Below are 14859 nucleotides of genomic sequence, written 5' to 3'. Positions count from 1 at the left end.
CGGGGCGTTAGCTGTATCTTTATAGTGACGGGAACGCTAATTCGGCAGCAAAGCCCCCTCATCGATAATCGATTGCTTCGGTTTTTTTTCTGGGCGTAGGCACGCCGAATCGTGGTGAAAGTTGCGGTCTCTATCGTCTCGTTTCAGCATAGGCCTATTTAATTTTATTAATCGGCACATATCGAACTGATTTTGCTATGTTCCTCTCCGATTTTTTTAGTCGGCGGCGGCTTATATAAAGCTGACCTGTTTTTTATTTCCCTTCCGGTCAAAAAAAAACATCGGAGTTTTGGGGGAAAATCAATTTAATTCCCCGTTTTTCTCCAGTTTGCCTGAACGATTGCAGAGTTGTGCCGTTTGATGGAGTTCAGTCCTACTATACGTGTCTGTACTAGTTCCAAACTAATACTACGCTATCTGACCGAACCATGATACAAACTGAAGATGGGTCCTTGAATTATACTAGCAAACTAGTTTTTGCGGATTTATTCGCAAGTATATTCGAAGAAACCTGGTAGGTTAACTTCGCACCGGATTTCTAAGCGGTGTCATCGTCATCATCTTGCAGCTAAGGTACCCTGTTGCTTTTCTAGACGCTCAGCAATCGCCTAGTATTTGCTGGTAGCACGGAGATTTTATTCCGATGACCCTTCAACAAATCTTGGATTCCTAGTCTGTGGTATAAATTTCTTGGAAGACGGCAACAAGAAAAGGCTAAGAAAACGGCCGGTCTAGATGTCGCAACAAGCAGTTGGTCTGATTTTGAAGCTGACCGAAGGCTGCCAACCACCCTGCCCTGGTTGGCTGCTTCTGAGAAAAATCTATCACCAGGAAGTTGGAAAAACCGTTTAGAATTTGTGCAGCTTCTTTGGCTGCCTAATATTTGCCCCTTTTCAACTGCTGTGGGTGTGGTCAGGATACAGTTATCCAGTACTTCCTTTAGAAATTTTGTGCCCATGCCGTGACCTAATTGTCTTGGTACATATCCAAACAAGTTGACCTCATGTACCTCTTTAGGCCTCGTGCCAACCTGTGACCTGTGGCTAAAGGTGAAGTCAGACTGGTATGGTGCTATGTACCAGAAATTTTTCTTCTTATATGCCCCCCTTCCCTTGCGCTCTAGTACTAGAGGAAAACGAGGTTAGGAAAATGGTAAATTGAGTGCCACTGTTGTGATCAGGTAATCCTTTGATAAGAATCTGATGGATTCTGTTGACTGGTGCTAGTGGAATCAACTGTTCTACTAGTTGGGAATGTCAAGTCCCTGTCTAAATAGATCGTATATGGCAGTATGGAACATCCCTTTTAGATGTTGCTCTTCTTTCTGGCCTAGGACAGATAGGATAAGGTATGGGAAGGATATTTACTCAAGTTCCTCTCCTCTTGACGTGCATGGGCAGGGGCCATCGTATAGTATACGTGCCCATATCTCGCATTTATGCTGCTCATTTCAGAGCATGGAACTAGACATAAGAAGTAGTATCTAATTCAGTAAGATATATTGTCATTGTGGTATTGTTTGCATCTTGGTCTATGTTCATACTTGGATGCCATTTAGTGAACTATCCTTGAGGTTTCGAAGCCTTATATTTATATCTAATATCCAATAGCTGCCCTAACTTGTATGAAATGTGATGACTAGTGTAGTAATCAATTTCATGAATATTTAGCTTGTTGTGGACTATTTATGATGCAAATGGTTCCTAACTTCATATTTGTTCCATGTATGCAGGAATAAAACAAAGATAGTGGATGCTGGAGCACTTGAGCCCCTGCTTGGTTACTTGCAATCAAGTGATCTGAATTTGCAGGAGTATGCAACTGCTGCAGTGCTTACACTTTCGGCCTCATCCACCAATAAGCCTATCATAAGTTCTTCAGGAGCAATTCCTCTACTTGTGAAAGTCCTTAAAGAAGGGAATCCACAAGCCAAGAATGACGCCGTGATGGCTCTGTACAACCTCTCCACAATCACAGACAACCTTCAAGCCATCCTTGCTGTCCAACCGATTCCCCCTTTGATAGAGCTACTGAAGGGTGGCAAGAGGTCCTCAAAAACAGCCGACAAATGCTGTGCTCTTCTTGAGTCGTTGCTTGCATTTGATCAATGCCGAGTGGCCTTGACATCTGAGGAAGGCGGAGTGCTGACCATAGTGGAGGTACTTGAGGAAGGCTCCCTTCAGGGCAGAGAGCATGCTGTTGGAGCACTCCTAACAATGTGCGAGAGCGACCGCAGTAAATACAGAGACCTCATTCTAAATGAGGGGGCGATTCCTGGTCTTCTCGAGCTCACAGTACATGGCACACCCAAGTCTCGAATGAAGGCTCATGTTCTTCTTGACTTGCTGCGGAACTCCCCGTATTCAAGATCAAAGCTGCAGCCAGACACGCTCGAGAACATAGTGACCAACATTGCCTCCCAAATAGATGGTGAAGACCGTGGCGGCAAGGCGAAGAAGATGCTTGCTGAGATGGTGAAGGTCAGCATGGAGCAGAGCCTGAGGCATTTGCAGCGCCGGGCTTCCTTCGCATGAAAGATGAACGCCAACCTTTTTTTTGCAATGGAAATAGAAGATAGCGCAAAATAATGAGATTTCTGGTGATGCCGGTCCAGGCCTTGATAGGACCGAGTGACCGGTCTAAGCCATTATATACTCGAAGCTCTTGACGTAGAACTCCTTTTCGGTCTTGTGTGTCTTGTTCTAAAGAAAAGAGGACATGTTTTCTTCTCGTTGCTATTTCCCCTTCCCAAGGTTTTGTGCATGTATCAAAAGAAACGATGCAAAAAACAAAGACATTTCCTCAGGGGAATGGATTGTATATAAAGTAAAGGATCCCATTCCTCATGACTGGAAAAGCAGGTGTAATCTCTCTGTTGGGTTCACGCCACACTTTTTTTTTTCTGTTTACTGATGATGTCTTCCTTTTTGCCTGACAAGCAAATCAATCGCCTTGTTTTTAAGTCTGATCTGTTCCTGACTGTGATCCCCCCCCATTTCTGACTGGACATGTCCTCTGGGTGGTTCTCCGTGTTTCTCAGAACTCGGTTGTGGTTGTGCTTTGGGCCATGTTTAGGCCATGTTTAGTTACTCCCAACTCCCAACTTTGACACTATGCAAAAAGAAGATTCCCCATCACATCAAACTTGCGGTACATGCATGGAGTACTAAATGTAGATGAAATTAAAAACTAATTGCACAGTTTTGTTGTACTTTGCGAGACGAATCTTTTGAGCCTAATTAGTCAATATTTGGACAATAATTCACAAATACAAACGAAACGCTACAGTATGCTACAGTGCTGTAACAGTAATTTGGCACCTCCCAAATTCCCCAACTAAACAAGGCCTTAGTTACTCCCAACTCCCAACTTTGACACTATGCAAAAAGAAGATTCCCCATCACATCAAACTTGCGGTACATGCATGGAGTACTAAATGTAGATGAAATTAAAAACTAATTGCACAGTTTTGTTGTACTTTGCGAGACGAATCTTTTGAGCCTAATTAGTCAATATTTGGACAATAATTCACAAATACAAACGAAACGCTACAGTGTGCTACAGTGCTGTAACAGTAATTTGGCACCTCCCAAATTCCCCAACTAAACACGGCCTTGCTTCTCCAGCAAACAATTCTGAAAGGTGTGAGCCGTTAGACCTCGTTCTCAACGTACGAATGGTTTCTTGAATTGACCAGGCTGCATTAAAATTAAAATCCTGTCTCAGGCTTTCAGCTCACTGAATACTCATTCAGAAACTTTTATCACCTGTGGACAAATCTCTTTCAGTTTTGTCTTTTAACACTTTCACATAATGCAGTTCCAATTCCCCAAAGGCGTGCCAATAATAAGATTTCGTTTTCGCTGTGTGTGGAAAAGCTTTTGTCCCATTGGCCTGCCCTTTTTAACTTTTAGTTTGTAGGCCTGTGATCACGACCATTATTTTCATCTTTGAGACGGTGATCATGGCTAACTTGACAAAATACACGCTTCAAAGATACACAGCCAACCGTCGCAGCTTTTCTTTTTTCTTTCCGTCCGTCCCAAAGGGAGGTCGATCGATGCCTCCCCTTTTTCATCATTGCTTGATCATGTGGTGTACTAGGCGTGTAGATTTGTTAAGCTTATCCAATCTGCACGCCTCGTTCCGCGTCTCGTCGCTGAATAAGTTTAGCAGCTCGGGCTGCATTTTTTTTCATTGGAAGAATATCCCGGAGTCCGACAGCAATCAGATACCCTGACGGCTTCACAAGGAAGAGTGCCGAGCCTGTCAGCTAAAGAAACCAAAAGCTCTTTGGACGATGACAGTAGAATATTTTCTAGCAACAGAGCATATCATTTTTTATACACCTAGCAACATGTTATAGCACTTCATTATCTTGAGAACTGTTCGTGTTGCCAGTACAGCTGACGGTACTCAATCGTCATCAGATCGAATCGCATACTACTCTGCCTGATCAGTCAACAGGCCAAGGAGGAGGAGGTGATCAGGGACGGATAACAGATTCACGGTTAACCTGAACGAAGTAACCGTGCTTCTGGTCTGACGGATCAAGAATCCGGGGGAGCATGTAAAGCGACTGAACCAGGCTCATGGCCACTTCTGTTTGGTTCAGTTTCATTACAGGCCCACAGGCTGATTCAGACAAAATTCGTCACAGCGAGAGCGAGCTAGCAGCAGCAATCTGTTGGCCGGCTGCCCGATCTCTCGGTTCTGGCACGCCAAGAGTGCGCTTTGACCAGCAGCAGTAGTTAGTTACCACGGTTGCTCCAACCATTACTATCTATACATGTTGCATTGACGGTCCGATCCAAGTCCGTAAATCCTCGGGAAGATTGCTTGTACGGCAGGCACGATCGAGCAAGAACGGTGGCGAAATGGCAGCGGATCACGTCGGGGAAAACGTCACCGGCAGCGACGGCGACCAGCGTTCCAAGGTGAACGGCCAGGATCTAGAGCAGCATCCTCGTGGTGACCAGGAACCAGCCGCCGATCATGTCAGCAGGGGCCTAGCCGTCGGACATTTCATCCGCGAGGTATATATTTCCCGTAGATGAACTTACTAAAGCAAGTGATTCTGTAAAATTGCTTAACGAGATGAGCAGTTGATGGTGGAGGGGATGGCGTCGTTCCTGCTGGTGTTCTGGTCCGGCGTGGCGGCGCTGATGCAAGAGATGCACGGCACGCTGTCGTTCCCCATGGTGTGCCTCGTCGTCGCGCTCACCGTCGGCTTCGTCCTCTGCTGGCTCGGCCCCGCGCACTTCAACCCCGCCGTCACCGCCACCTTCGCCGCCTTCGGCTACCTGTCCTGGGCCAAGGTACATGTGCATCCATCCACCCATGACCACCTGATGAGCTCCTTCCATTCTTCCGATGCGTGATCGAGCTTTGCATCGCATCGATCGTGTCGTGCGTGCAGCTGCCGTTCTACGTGATGGTCCAGCTGGCCGGCTCCGTGCTGGCCTGCCTGTCGGTGAACGGCGTCATGCGGCCGCGGGAGGAGCACTTCTACGGGACGGCGCCCATGCCCGGCCACACCAGGCTGCCGTTCCTGCTCGAGCTCCTCGCCTCCGCCGTGCTCATGATCGTCATCGCCACCGCCGCCAGAGGCTCCGTGCGTGCCGCGATCCACTACCGTTTCCGTTCTACTCTTTATGTTCTCGTGTTCATAATCGAAATGTTTGGCTGATGGCAACTGCAGAATCCGACGGCGGGAGGGCTGGCCATCGGCGCTGCCGTCGGCACGCTGGGCCTCATCATCGGGTAAGCACGTTTCACGTTCAGAGATAGCGTTGCAGTTTTGTTCAAATTTTAGAGAGTGCAAGTGCTTGTACCGAATGGCGTGCAGGCCGGTGTCAGGGGGGTCGATGAACCCGATCAGGACGCTAGGCCCAGCTATCGTGCTCGGCAGGTACACCTCCGTCTGGATCTACCTCGTCGCGCCCGTCGCCGGCATGCTGCTCGGCGCGCTCTGCAACCGCGCCGTCAGGAGCTCCGACGCCGTCCTAGACTTCCTATGCGGTGGCAGGGCTAGAGCGGTGGCGCGCAAGACCGGCAGGAGGGCGCCGGCGCTCATGGGGCACGCCGTTGGAGCTGTTGCGTCGCAGCAGCTGTAGGCTTCTAGCCCCCCGCCCGTCGTGGCCGTGATGGCTTTGGCTCCCCTCCCCTCGCTCGTTGTAACAGCGGCGAGAAAACTTCAAAACGATCGAAATGCAAGTGTACAATATATTCCCTACATTTTAAATACGTTTCAAATTGTAAGTTATTTTAATTTTTAAGGATATTCACTATATATCTAGGTGCATAATGAAAACTATGCATAGAGGCGTAGTCAGGATTTGAATAGGATCAGGATGCCAAAGAAGGCATTGAATTGTTTGTCCGCGTGTAGATGGTTAGATATATAGAAATAGATTGGGTACTGTACAGTATAATGCAATTGTGTTGCTATATACACAACAATATTTAGTTATACTCATTCGTCGAGTAGTGGTTACAAAGTTTTTGAAATCTAGGTAGCAAAGCATAGAAATATATGTAGATCAATTTCACTTCAAAACGGTATCGAATAGGAACACAAAATAAGGAAACATATATAAAAAAGAAGTAGCAAATATAGTATATTTGAATCATTTTTTCTCTCGTGACTGGTCAATTACTTTATAATCTAAAAAGTGAAAGAAACGTGCGGCCTAAACAAGAAGATGACATATGTGAGTATATGTACTATTTAGGTTATTAGTTTCGTTCATCGAGTTCAGCACGTTGGGCTTTAGATAATTGGACTGGGTCGGTTTGGATTCAAAGTGCTAATAGGTGAAAGAGCAATAGCTTAGCATCTTTATGCATTAGCCTGTCCAAACGGGAGGGTTAAACTTTAGCACACCCAAAAAATGCAAAAAAAATTAGCTAGTGGAAGGAGCTAATGGGTGCTAATAGTTTGTGAAAAGACAAAAAACGGTAAGAGAGAAAGGGAAAAGGTGAGGAGATAAAGGGCAAAAGTGATATTTTATGAACTTTAGCCCCTATCCATTAGCCATGTCTCCAAATGGGAGTGCTAATGGATGGAAGTGTTACACTTTAGATAGGTTAAACTTTATCACTTGCCAAACTTTAGCAATAGCACATTCAAACAAATCCTTAGCTTAACATACTCTATGTGTAGATTAGCTAGGGTGGTGTTGTTTTGGACGCTGGTGTCTGTGAAGAACAATGGACATCAGGGGGTGGGGGGTACGTGCGTCCCATGGCTCCGCTCCATGCACATAGAAAAGTCAATACTGAAAGAGTAACTCAAGAGCGAAGTTTAAAAATGATCGGAGTGTAAATATATAGTATACTGTTTGGTTTTTAAATTTCCAATTCAGTTTGTTGCACTGCGTCAGCTTGATCTTGTCACTTTTTTCATTTCATTTTGTTTTTCAATAGTCCTTGTTTTCTTCTCCTTTTTCGTTTTTCTTTCTCTTCCTTTTTTTCGCCAGGAAACTGGGGAATTGAAGTAGTATGGCCCAGCCCAACAAGGGACGTGCTACAAGAAAAGTGAGAAACGCGGAACAGCCCAACACGGCAACCCCCAAAAAACCTAAAGCCCATACCAGTCGCACGGCCCATCCCGTCAACCAGCCCTTTCCTCTCCAAATCACCTCGCCCCCATTCCTCTTCTCTTGTCCCCCCAAAACCCTAACCCCTCCCATCCTCTCTCTCGTCGGCGCCGGCACGATGACCCTCCTCGCCGCCATCACCAACCCTGCCGCCGGCGCCAGCACTGGCACGGGCGCGGGCGCCCACCCAATCGTGCTCACCCCGGGCGCCGCGCCGCCGCCGCCGACCTCCTCCGCGCTCCCCACCCCGATCCCGCCCTCCGCCTGGTCGCTTGCCCCCGCCGACCCGGCCCTCCCCAACGCTGCCTCCTTCCTCGCGGCCTCCCTCACCTCCTGCTCCACCCTCCCGCGCCTCCGCACCCTGCTTGCTTCCTTCTTCGCCACCCTAGCCCAATCCCTCTCCCTCCCGCCCCCGCCGCCCGCCCTCCCCGCCGCCATCCGCGCCCTCGCCCCCTACTTCCCCGCCGCCATCGCCTCCCTCGTCGCCTCCAAGGCGGCGAGCCTCGGGGAGCACGACGTCCTCCTCGCCCTCGCGGAGTGCCGCCTCCTCCCGCACCCGCCGGCGGACCTCATCTCCACGCTCTCCGACAACGACCGCGCCGACCTCGTCTGCGCCGTGCTCCGCCAGGCCGCCGACCTCCGCTCCTCCGAGATCCTTGCCGCGCTCCGCTTCTTCCTCTCGCCGGCCTCCGAGAAGGCCTACGACGCCACGATGGTCGTCAAGAGCCGGTGGAAGGACGCCGCGGTGCTCGCGGTCAACAAGTGCCGGGAGAAGGGCGCCGGGAAGAGGAAGAAGGTTGACGCCGCGGCAAGGCTGGCAGCGCTGCTACTCATGATGGGGCACGACGGGTTCTCCTCCCCGGAGGTGTGCTTGCATTACCTCTTCGCGTCAGGGAATGTGGATTCCATGGTGCTTGGAGCTGCTGTAGCCGAGCTTGATGGTGGGGAGGTCGTCAGGCTCATGAGGTACCTCAACAAGTGGATTGGAAAGTACTTGAAGTTCCCAGATGCACAGGCGTGCCCCGAGGCTATGGGGATGCTTGGACTGGAGCAGTGTGACAGCGTGCCATCGTTTGGAGCAGTTGCCAGGGCACTGGGAGTGCTGCTGGATAATCATTTCTCCCATCTTGTGTTGAACGCTGATGTGCGTGAGGAATTGAGGGCTGCTGAGGTGACGGTGAGGGAGCTAACTGTTGAAGCGGAGTCATCTGGGCCAATCCTGGACTTGCTTCGTAGGTTGCAGCAGGATAAGTGAGCAATTTAAACTTCCGTTCTTGAATCTATTTCCTTGTAGTCTGAAGCAGATGTGTGGAAATTTTGACTGTTTTGCTGCATTGCAGTGATGAGTATGTTGCCGTATTATTGAAGTATAACAGTACATGTTTTGGTTGGAAAATGAAAACATTGTAGTGGCCCGATAGTTGCCAACTTTCTATGGTGTGATATCCTAGCTTAATTGTTGTGGAATCCTAACACCTATGATCCAATCATGCAGATCCAAACATGTTGTCGTAGCTGGCCTCTTGGACTTACATAGGAAATAATGGGTGGTCTTAATTATGAACTGACCTGAGGCCCTTACAAAATTTCTGAATTGTGTTGTGAATCGCATGATTAGCTGCAGTTATGTCAAACGTAAGTGACTCACCATTGCTCTGTTCTGAAGTCCTGTGACACAAGTTTTGCTGCAGTTAATGCAATTTGCGGGATTAAGCTTATCATGATCGAGATGTTTTAGTCTTGTGCATCAAAATGAATAATCTTTTTACTTAATATCTTCTTAGGTTCCTTTATGTGATTTTGGTGGTCTAAAATCTGAAATGCTCATTGTTTTGTTCCTTGTTACATCTTGAAGATCTGTTCATCATCATGTTTAAACAGTTTTGCCATGGATTGGCAAGAAATGATTGGGATTATGACCAACAGACTTAGGAGGCACGAGCTTGCAAAGGTTTGGTAACCATCCAAGCGTGCGTTAACTTTTCTGGCTGGCTAAATTTTGGCAATGTTAGTGGGGGCACAAGCGGAACACATTCTGAATGTTTACCCAACCCCAATAGATATCTGCTTCTACATGACTTTTTGCTTATGCTCAACGCCACCTTTGTTGCAGTCATTAGAAATGTACTCGTGTGGTGTTTGAGAAAACTTTGCATTTTTGCATTGACCTGAATAACAGTATCTCACGTTTAATATCTTCTTAATTACCTTCATATGATCTTAATGGTTTGGAATGCTCATCTGCTTGATTCCCCCCTCAACAGCTGTAACCAGGTAACTTATTACCGTGAAATGTGTGGGGTATTGTTTCCGCTTTGTTGTCTAATGTGGTGTCTAATCTATTTCTTTTTATCTACTGTAAATCGCATTTAATAATTTTTTGATAGGTTTAGAACTGCCTATTTGCTAGCCATCCATCAGCTGGTTTTTCATGTTAGATTAAAATGTTGCTCCGGTGCTTATAGAAATAAGAAAGATTATGGTAATTGCTTCAAACTATCAACAATTTTCCATTTTGTTTGTTTGGAATTCACCCAGCTGTGCGCACCAAATTCTAATTTTTGAAGTGCAAAAGGCGCATTCCTTGGGACAACCTTATGCTGATTCACATGACAGAAAAGGCAGTGCATATCCGCCTTTGAGGAAGTCTTCAGCTTTGGCTGCTATGCTATGGTATGTCAGTTGGGAAATTTCCTCTTCTGCTGCCGGTGGCAGTGTGGCACCACCAAACCCTGTGTGGCTGTGTTTGCATTCCAGGTAACTGTGGTTTGCTGAGCTCAGAAAAAAGGTAAAAGGCCATCGCCGTGAAATTTGAAAGGGATGCCACACCAGACCACGCACTTCCAGTTTCCAAATCGATTCCAAGCATGTGAAAAAGTTCCTTTTCTCTGGGATGAGATGAGATGAGATACGGTGTGCTTTGCCTTTGTTGTTGGCTTTGGTACTCTTCTGTTCATTTGTGCGCCCATGCATCTTGTCCCCGTTATATACAAGTAATGTGTTGTGTGTATTTTTCGTCTGGCTCTGTCAGTTTGGGCGATTTGGTTGGAGAGGAAGCCCGTTACTTGGGTCATGTTTCAATATTTCCCTTCATCATCGGAAGTTTGTTGCTAGTAGTTGGCTTGCTGCAGTTGCAAGTTTTTTTTGCTCTTCGATCTCCAGGTACAGAGTTGGATCACGCGCGTGATGAGTACTGGAGCAGTGGAGCACGACGCTGGCCTCGTTAACCTATCTTCTGAGAAAATAAAAACGGTGTCTTGCATCGTAGGCAAAGGTGCAGCACGCAACTACTAGTACCATTGCCACATTGCTGAAGATGGCAACACCTGGCTGCTACTCCTTCCATTCTAAATTATAGATCGTTTTAGATTTTTTAGATTTTTTTAGTTTTATAAATATCATTATACATCTAGATATTGCTTTCCATCACCAGAATCGCACATGAGCAAGAAGGGGAGTTTGTGCGAGTGAGGAGAATGCCCAGCTGCCTCTGCATCCATCCAGGCAAGAGGAATTCCGCTCGTCGGCATCCATGCCAGGACGGGACGGGCGGGGGAATGTGGGAGCATTCGTGGCTGGCACTCGGCAGCAGGTTCCTCTGCATTTTCCGAGACCGCCTCGAAGTGCGCGGGGTCTAGTCTAGAGCTACGAATCCGGCCCGCCCTCGGATCTGGCGCGACCGCATCGACACGTGTGTCGGCGCTTGCACCCGTCCACCCATCATTCTCCGTGCATCCCAGCCGTGGAATAGAATGTGCGTGGGGCCAGTCAACCAGCACCGTGCACATGACACGATCTCCCGAAGACTTTTTCGTCGTAACAGCTCTGGAAGCTTTGTTCCCGTGATCAAAATGAAGCAGCGGCGGCTTGGACTTGGCTCGGTGTGTAAGAGCTGCGTCTGTGTTAGCTAGCATAATACCCAACACAGTCATCAATCACCGAGATACCTGAACAAGTGGGAGCATGAGAAAAGAGGCCTTTTGTGTATGCCGAGGGGTTTCCCAATCATGCCATGCCAACACCAAATCAAACTTTTATAGGACAAAGATGCCAGCTTGGTGGTGTGTCATCATCCAGTGTGGTAGGTATAGTATGGTACATGCATATTTCTTAGTACTAAGTTTATAATTTTGGCAATTATATGAGCCACTATGCAACTAGGGTGCGCCAGTTCTCAACAATCGAGGTCAGAGATATTAGGTTCTATAATTCAACAATTTAGGTCCTACGATGAAGCATTGTAGGCTATACAGTATAGAAATTTAGCAACCATGGATAAGCAAGTTTGGGCGTATGATCTATAAATTAAGAATTTATAGCTTATCAGTTTAGCTTTGTGTAAAAGGTAAAGCTTTTAATTTTGCTATAGGCATTACTCATAACCTAGAGGTTACTAGAACTTTGTTTGTGCTGATCCAACAGTCTTAGCTGCTGATCCAACAGTCTCAGCTGCTGCAAGAACAGAAATAACAGCACACAGGAAGAGGTTGTGTCCTGACGATGAACGGGGCATTCATGTTACTATAAATCATGTATAAAGTGTGTTTCTCTAATTTTATGCAAAGTGCTATTCTTGGTGGCAAGTACTATTCTCAGTTAGTCAAAGATTATTCTTAGATAAATCACTGTTAGTAGTTATGAAAAATCACCTCATCCAACTTATTTTTTGTTTTGTTTGCCCTTCTTATTATCTGCTACATGCTAGCTGATTTGGTCTTCTTTGTTTCTCATTGTATGGCAGTAATGAACATAGCAGATTGGTTATGCAAGTATGAAGTCTTGTAATATGCATTTTGTGATAATATGTTGGTGCTCCTTTTTATCTGTACATATATCTGTTATGTACAGTTGAACCTATTCAGAGTAGTTTTGATGGTATGTTTTGATCTTGGTGAAATTGTATTGGCATGGGCAACAAGCCTGTTTTTGCTATGTCTCTGTCCTCGAGCTAAGTAGCCCAATATTAAAAAAACAGTATAGTACAGTAGGCAATAATAGGGTTCTAATTATGCAACTTTATTGTTATAAATAAGCAAAACAATATTCTTGGTTAGGCAAAGTTATGGTTCTGAAGTAGGAAATAATATGAGCAGGACCATAATATGGGCAGGAATTAGGAAATATTATGGTTCTGGATTATTCAAAACTATATACTTCATTAGTCAATAATACTGTTCTGATTAGGCAACATCATAGTTCTGAAATTGGCAAAATAACATACTTCATTAGGAAGCGATTCACCCTGATTTTTCCTAATTCATTTTGATTGGTTGCCTTCAGTAATATGTCACATATAACTACTAACACTGAGAAGATAGTTCTTTAGCCTAATCTGATCTATTTTTTCTAGTCTGCACCACGTTGAGAGGAAATGCTATGTGTATCTATCCCTCCAGGGCACCTCGAGCTTGTGAGTCTACTTGTCGGTATTTCGGACCACCAACTAGTGATTGTACACCGCGCTCTCCTCACTTCCTATGGCTAGCACACAAGAGACAAGGAGTTATACTGGTTCGAAAAAATCCCTACATCCAGTTTCAGCAGGAATCGTGTTCCTTGGATCAAGTGCACTAAGCTTACAATGGGGTACTTGCAGGCAAGCGCTCGTGCGATGTGTGGGTGTATGCGTTGAATGCGAGAGAGAGGAGGCCTAGTTCCCCTTATATAGGCTAGGGACCGGGTAACAATATTGAGAAATGGAGGGAGTCCCCAACCTCAGAGGTCGGGGGTTGTGGCATGGTTGGGTCTTCCTTGCACCAAGAGACCTCATTGTCCTATCCCCTTGGCTGGTCGTGGACTTCACACACCTTGTACGGTGGCTCCTGTGCAGCGTGGGTTGCTTACGCACGGCCTGGCCTGCTCCGTGGCGTGCTCCTGTCCCGTCCAGTCCACCAACTCCGTAGCAGGGAACGGGACGGGTGTTGTTGCTGTCGTCCGTAATGGTGGCGAATGGGTGGGCCGTGATTAGTGGCCTGGACGGGACGCGCCACTCGTCCCGACTTTCCCCGACCTCTTTAGTGCGCTCATGACCGCTCCTCACCGTAACATCTGTCGCTGGGTCCCACCTCACCTACGGACCATACCAGGCCTGGTGCGGTGGCATGGCCTTGATCTTGACAGGTCCCCTTGACAACGAAGGTGAAGGTGGCGTCGGGGTGCGTGGGCGCGTATGACCGCGCGTGGCCTTATCATGCAGGCCGTCCTGGGCGGTTCGAAGGGTGTAGCCTCACTCTTGGACCCCTAGTTAAAGGTCGGCTCCCCTCACCCGGTCATGTCTCCGGCGTGGGGCGGTTAGGGGGGCCACGTCGTGCATTTAATGCCTCTCGTACGGCGCAAGTCTTCCTGAGTTAAGGAATGGGTGAGGTGTTGTGGACCCCTTGTGGGCTCCACCCCCGAGCTGGCTGAGCCGACGAATCGTGGCTCTTGTCTTCCGGCCAAGGGAGATCAGGTGGTGGGTCGCAACGTCGTCTGGGCCGCTTTCAGGATGCTTCTAGCTGTTGGGCCTTTGACCTTTTGGCGCCCGGTTGCCTTAGCTCCTTTCCTGAGCGTAGCTGTCACTACTGCTCTCCAAGGCAATTTGTAATTTAGTTGCACATGTGGAACCTAGTATATATGTCCATAAAATATAGATTTTCACCTGCATGTCGAATGATGATTGCGCCTTTAAGCTCAATAAATGTTGCAACATGGTTTTTATTAGGCAATAACATAGTTTTCACTAATAATGAGTTGCTTGTGAGTTCATAATAATGTGCATATAGCCTTTAACTACAATGCTTATTACTGTATGAGAACTTCTCATTTTATGGCAGAAGCTGGTTCTTCAGTTCACCTTACCTTCCCCCCTATACTCTCCACTGCATGGTTTTTATTCTAAGTGAACATATTTCCCTCTTTATATGGCAGGTCATTAAGTAGTTCAACATTAATACAAATACGAAGTGCAAATATGACGTGCCATATGTTCAAGTATTGGGCAAGGAAGCAAATGTTGCGTTCATTCATATTGGGAGTATATGTTCTGACTTTTTGGGCAGGTCTAAGATGATGCAACAATCTAAATAAGTACTCCTTAGTATTTGTTGGGTCATGCAACATTGTAAATAAGTAGTGCAGGAATGCAAGGTCATGCCGTCTTTGTTGTGAAGCTACGGTCACAAATTGCTGTAGTTCTGCCCGTGCATGTTTATTTGCTTCGTGACGCGCAGTTCTACCTATGCAGTTTTTTTTTTTTTTGGATTCAGCGCATTAGAAGAGG

General features: G+C 46.9%; 3 protein-coding genes across 3 annotated transcripts; all 3 read left to right on the top strand.

Moving 5' to 3' along the window:
* The first annotated feature begins 45 nt into the window (after positions 1–45).
* LOC101757735 (U-box domain-containing protein 4) lies at positions 46–2884 on the top strand. The gene has a single exon (XM_012845750.3). The coding sequence runs from the start codon at positions 1947–1949 to the stop codon at positions 2532–2534; it is 588 nt and encodes a 195-aa protein (XP_012701204.1). The 5' UTR covers positions 46–1946; the 3' UTR covers positions 2535–2884.
* A 1905-nt stretch (positions 2885–4789) lies between these two features.
* LOC101757331 (aquaporin NIP4-1) lies at positions 4790–6472 on the top strand. The gene is made up of 5 exons (XM_004971542.2): positions 4790–5036; positions 5106–5318; positions 5420–5614; positions 5702–5763; positions 5849–6472. The coding sequence occupies exons 1-5, from the start codon at positions 4878–4880 to the stop codon at positions 6114–6116; spliced, it is 897 nt and encodes a 298-aa protein (XP_004971599.1). The 5' UTR covers positions 4790–4877; the 3' UTR covers positions 6117–6472.
* A 1206-nt stretch (positions 6473–7678) lies between these two features.
* On the top strand, positions 7679–9074 carry LOC101761899. The gene has a single exon (XM_004967932.3). The coding sequence runs from the start codon at positions 7720–7722 to the stop codon at positions 8854–8856; it is 1137 nt and encodes a 378-aa protein (XP_004967989.1). The 5' UTR covers positions 7679–7719; the 3' UTR covers positions 8857–9074.
* The last annotated feature ends 5785 nt before the right edge of the window (positions 9075–14859 follow it).

This window comes from Setaria italica, chromosome V (genome assembly GCF_000263155.2).
Source record: "Setaria italica strain Yugu1 chromosome V, Setaria_italica_v2.0, whole genome shotgun sequence".
In the NCBI taxonomy this organism is placed as follows: Eukaryota; Viridiplantae; Streptophyta; class Magnoliopsida; order Poales; family Poaceae; genus Setaria; species Setaria italica.
Note: the sequence above shows the minus strand (reverse complement) of the source record. Positions and strands in the feature narration are given on the sequence as shown.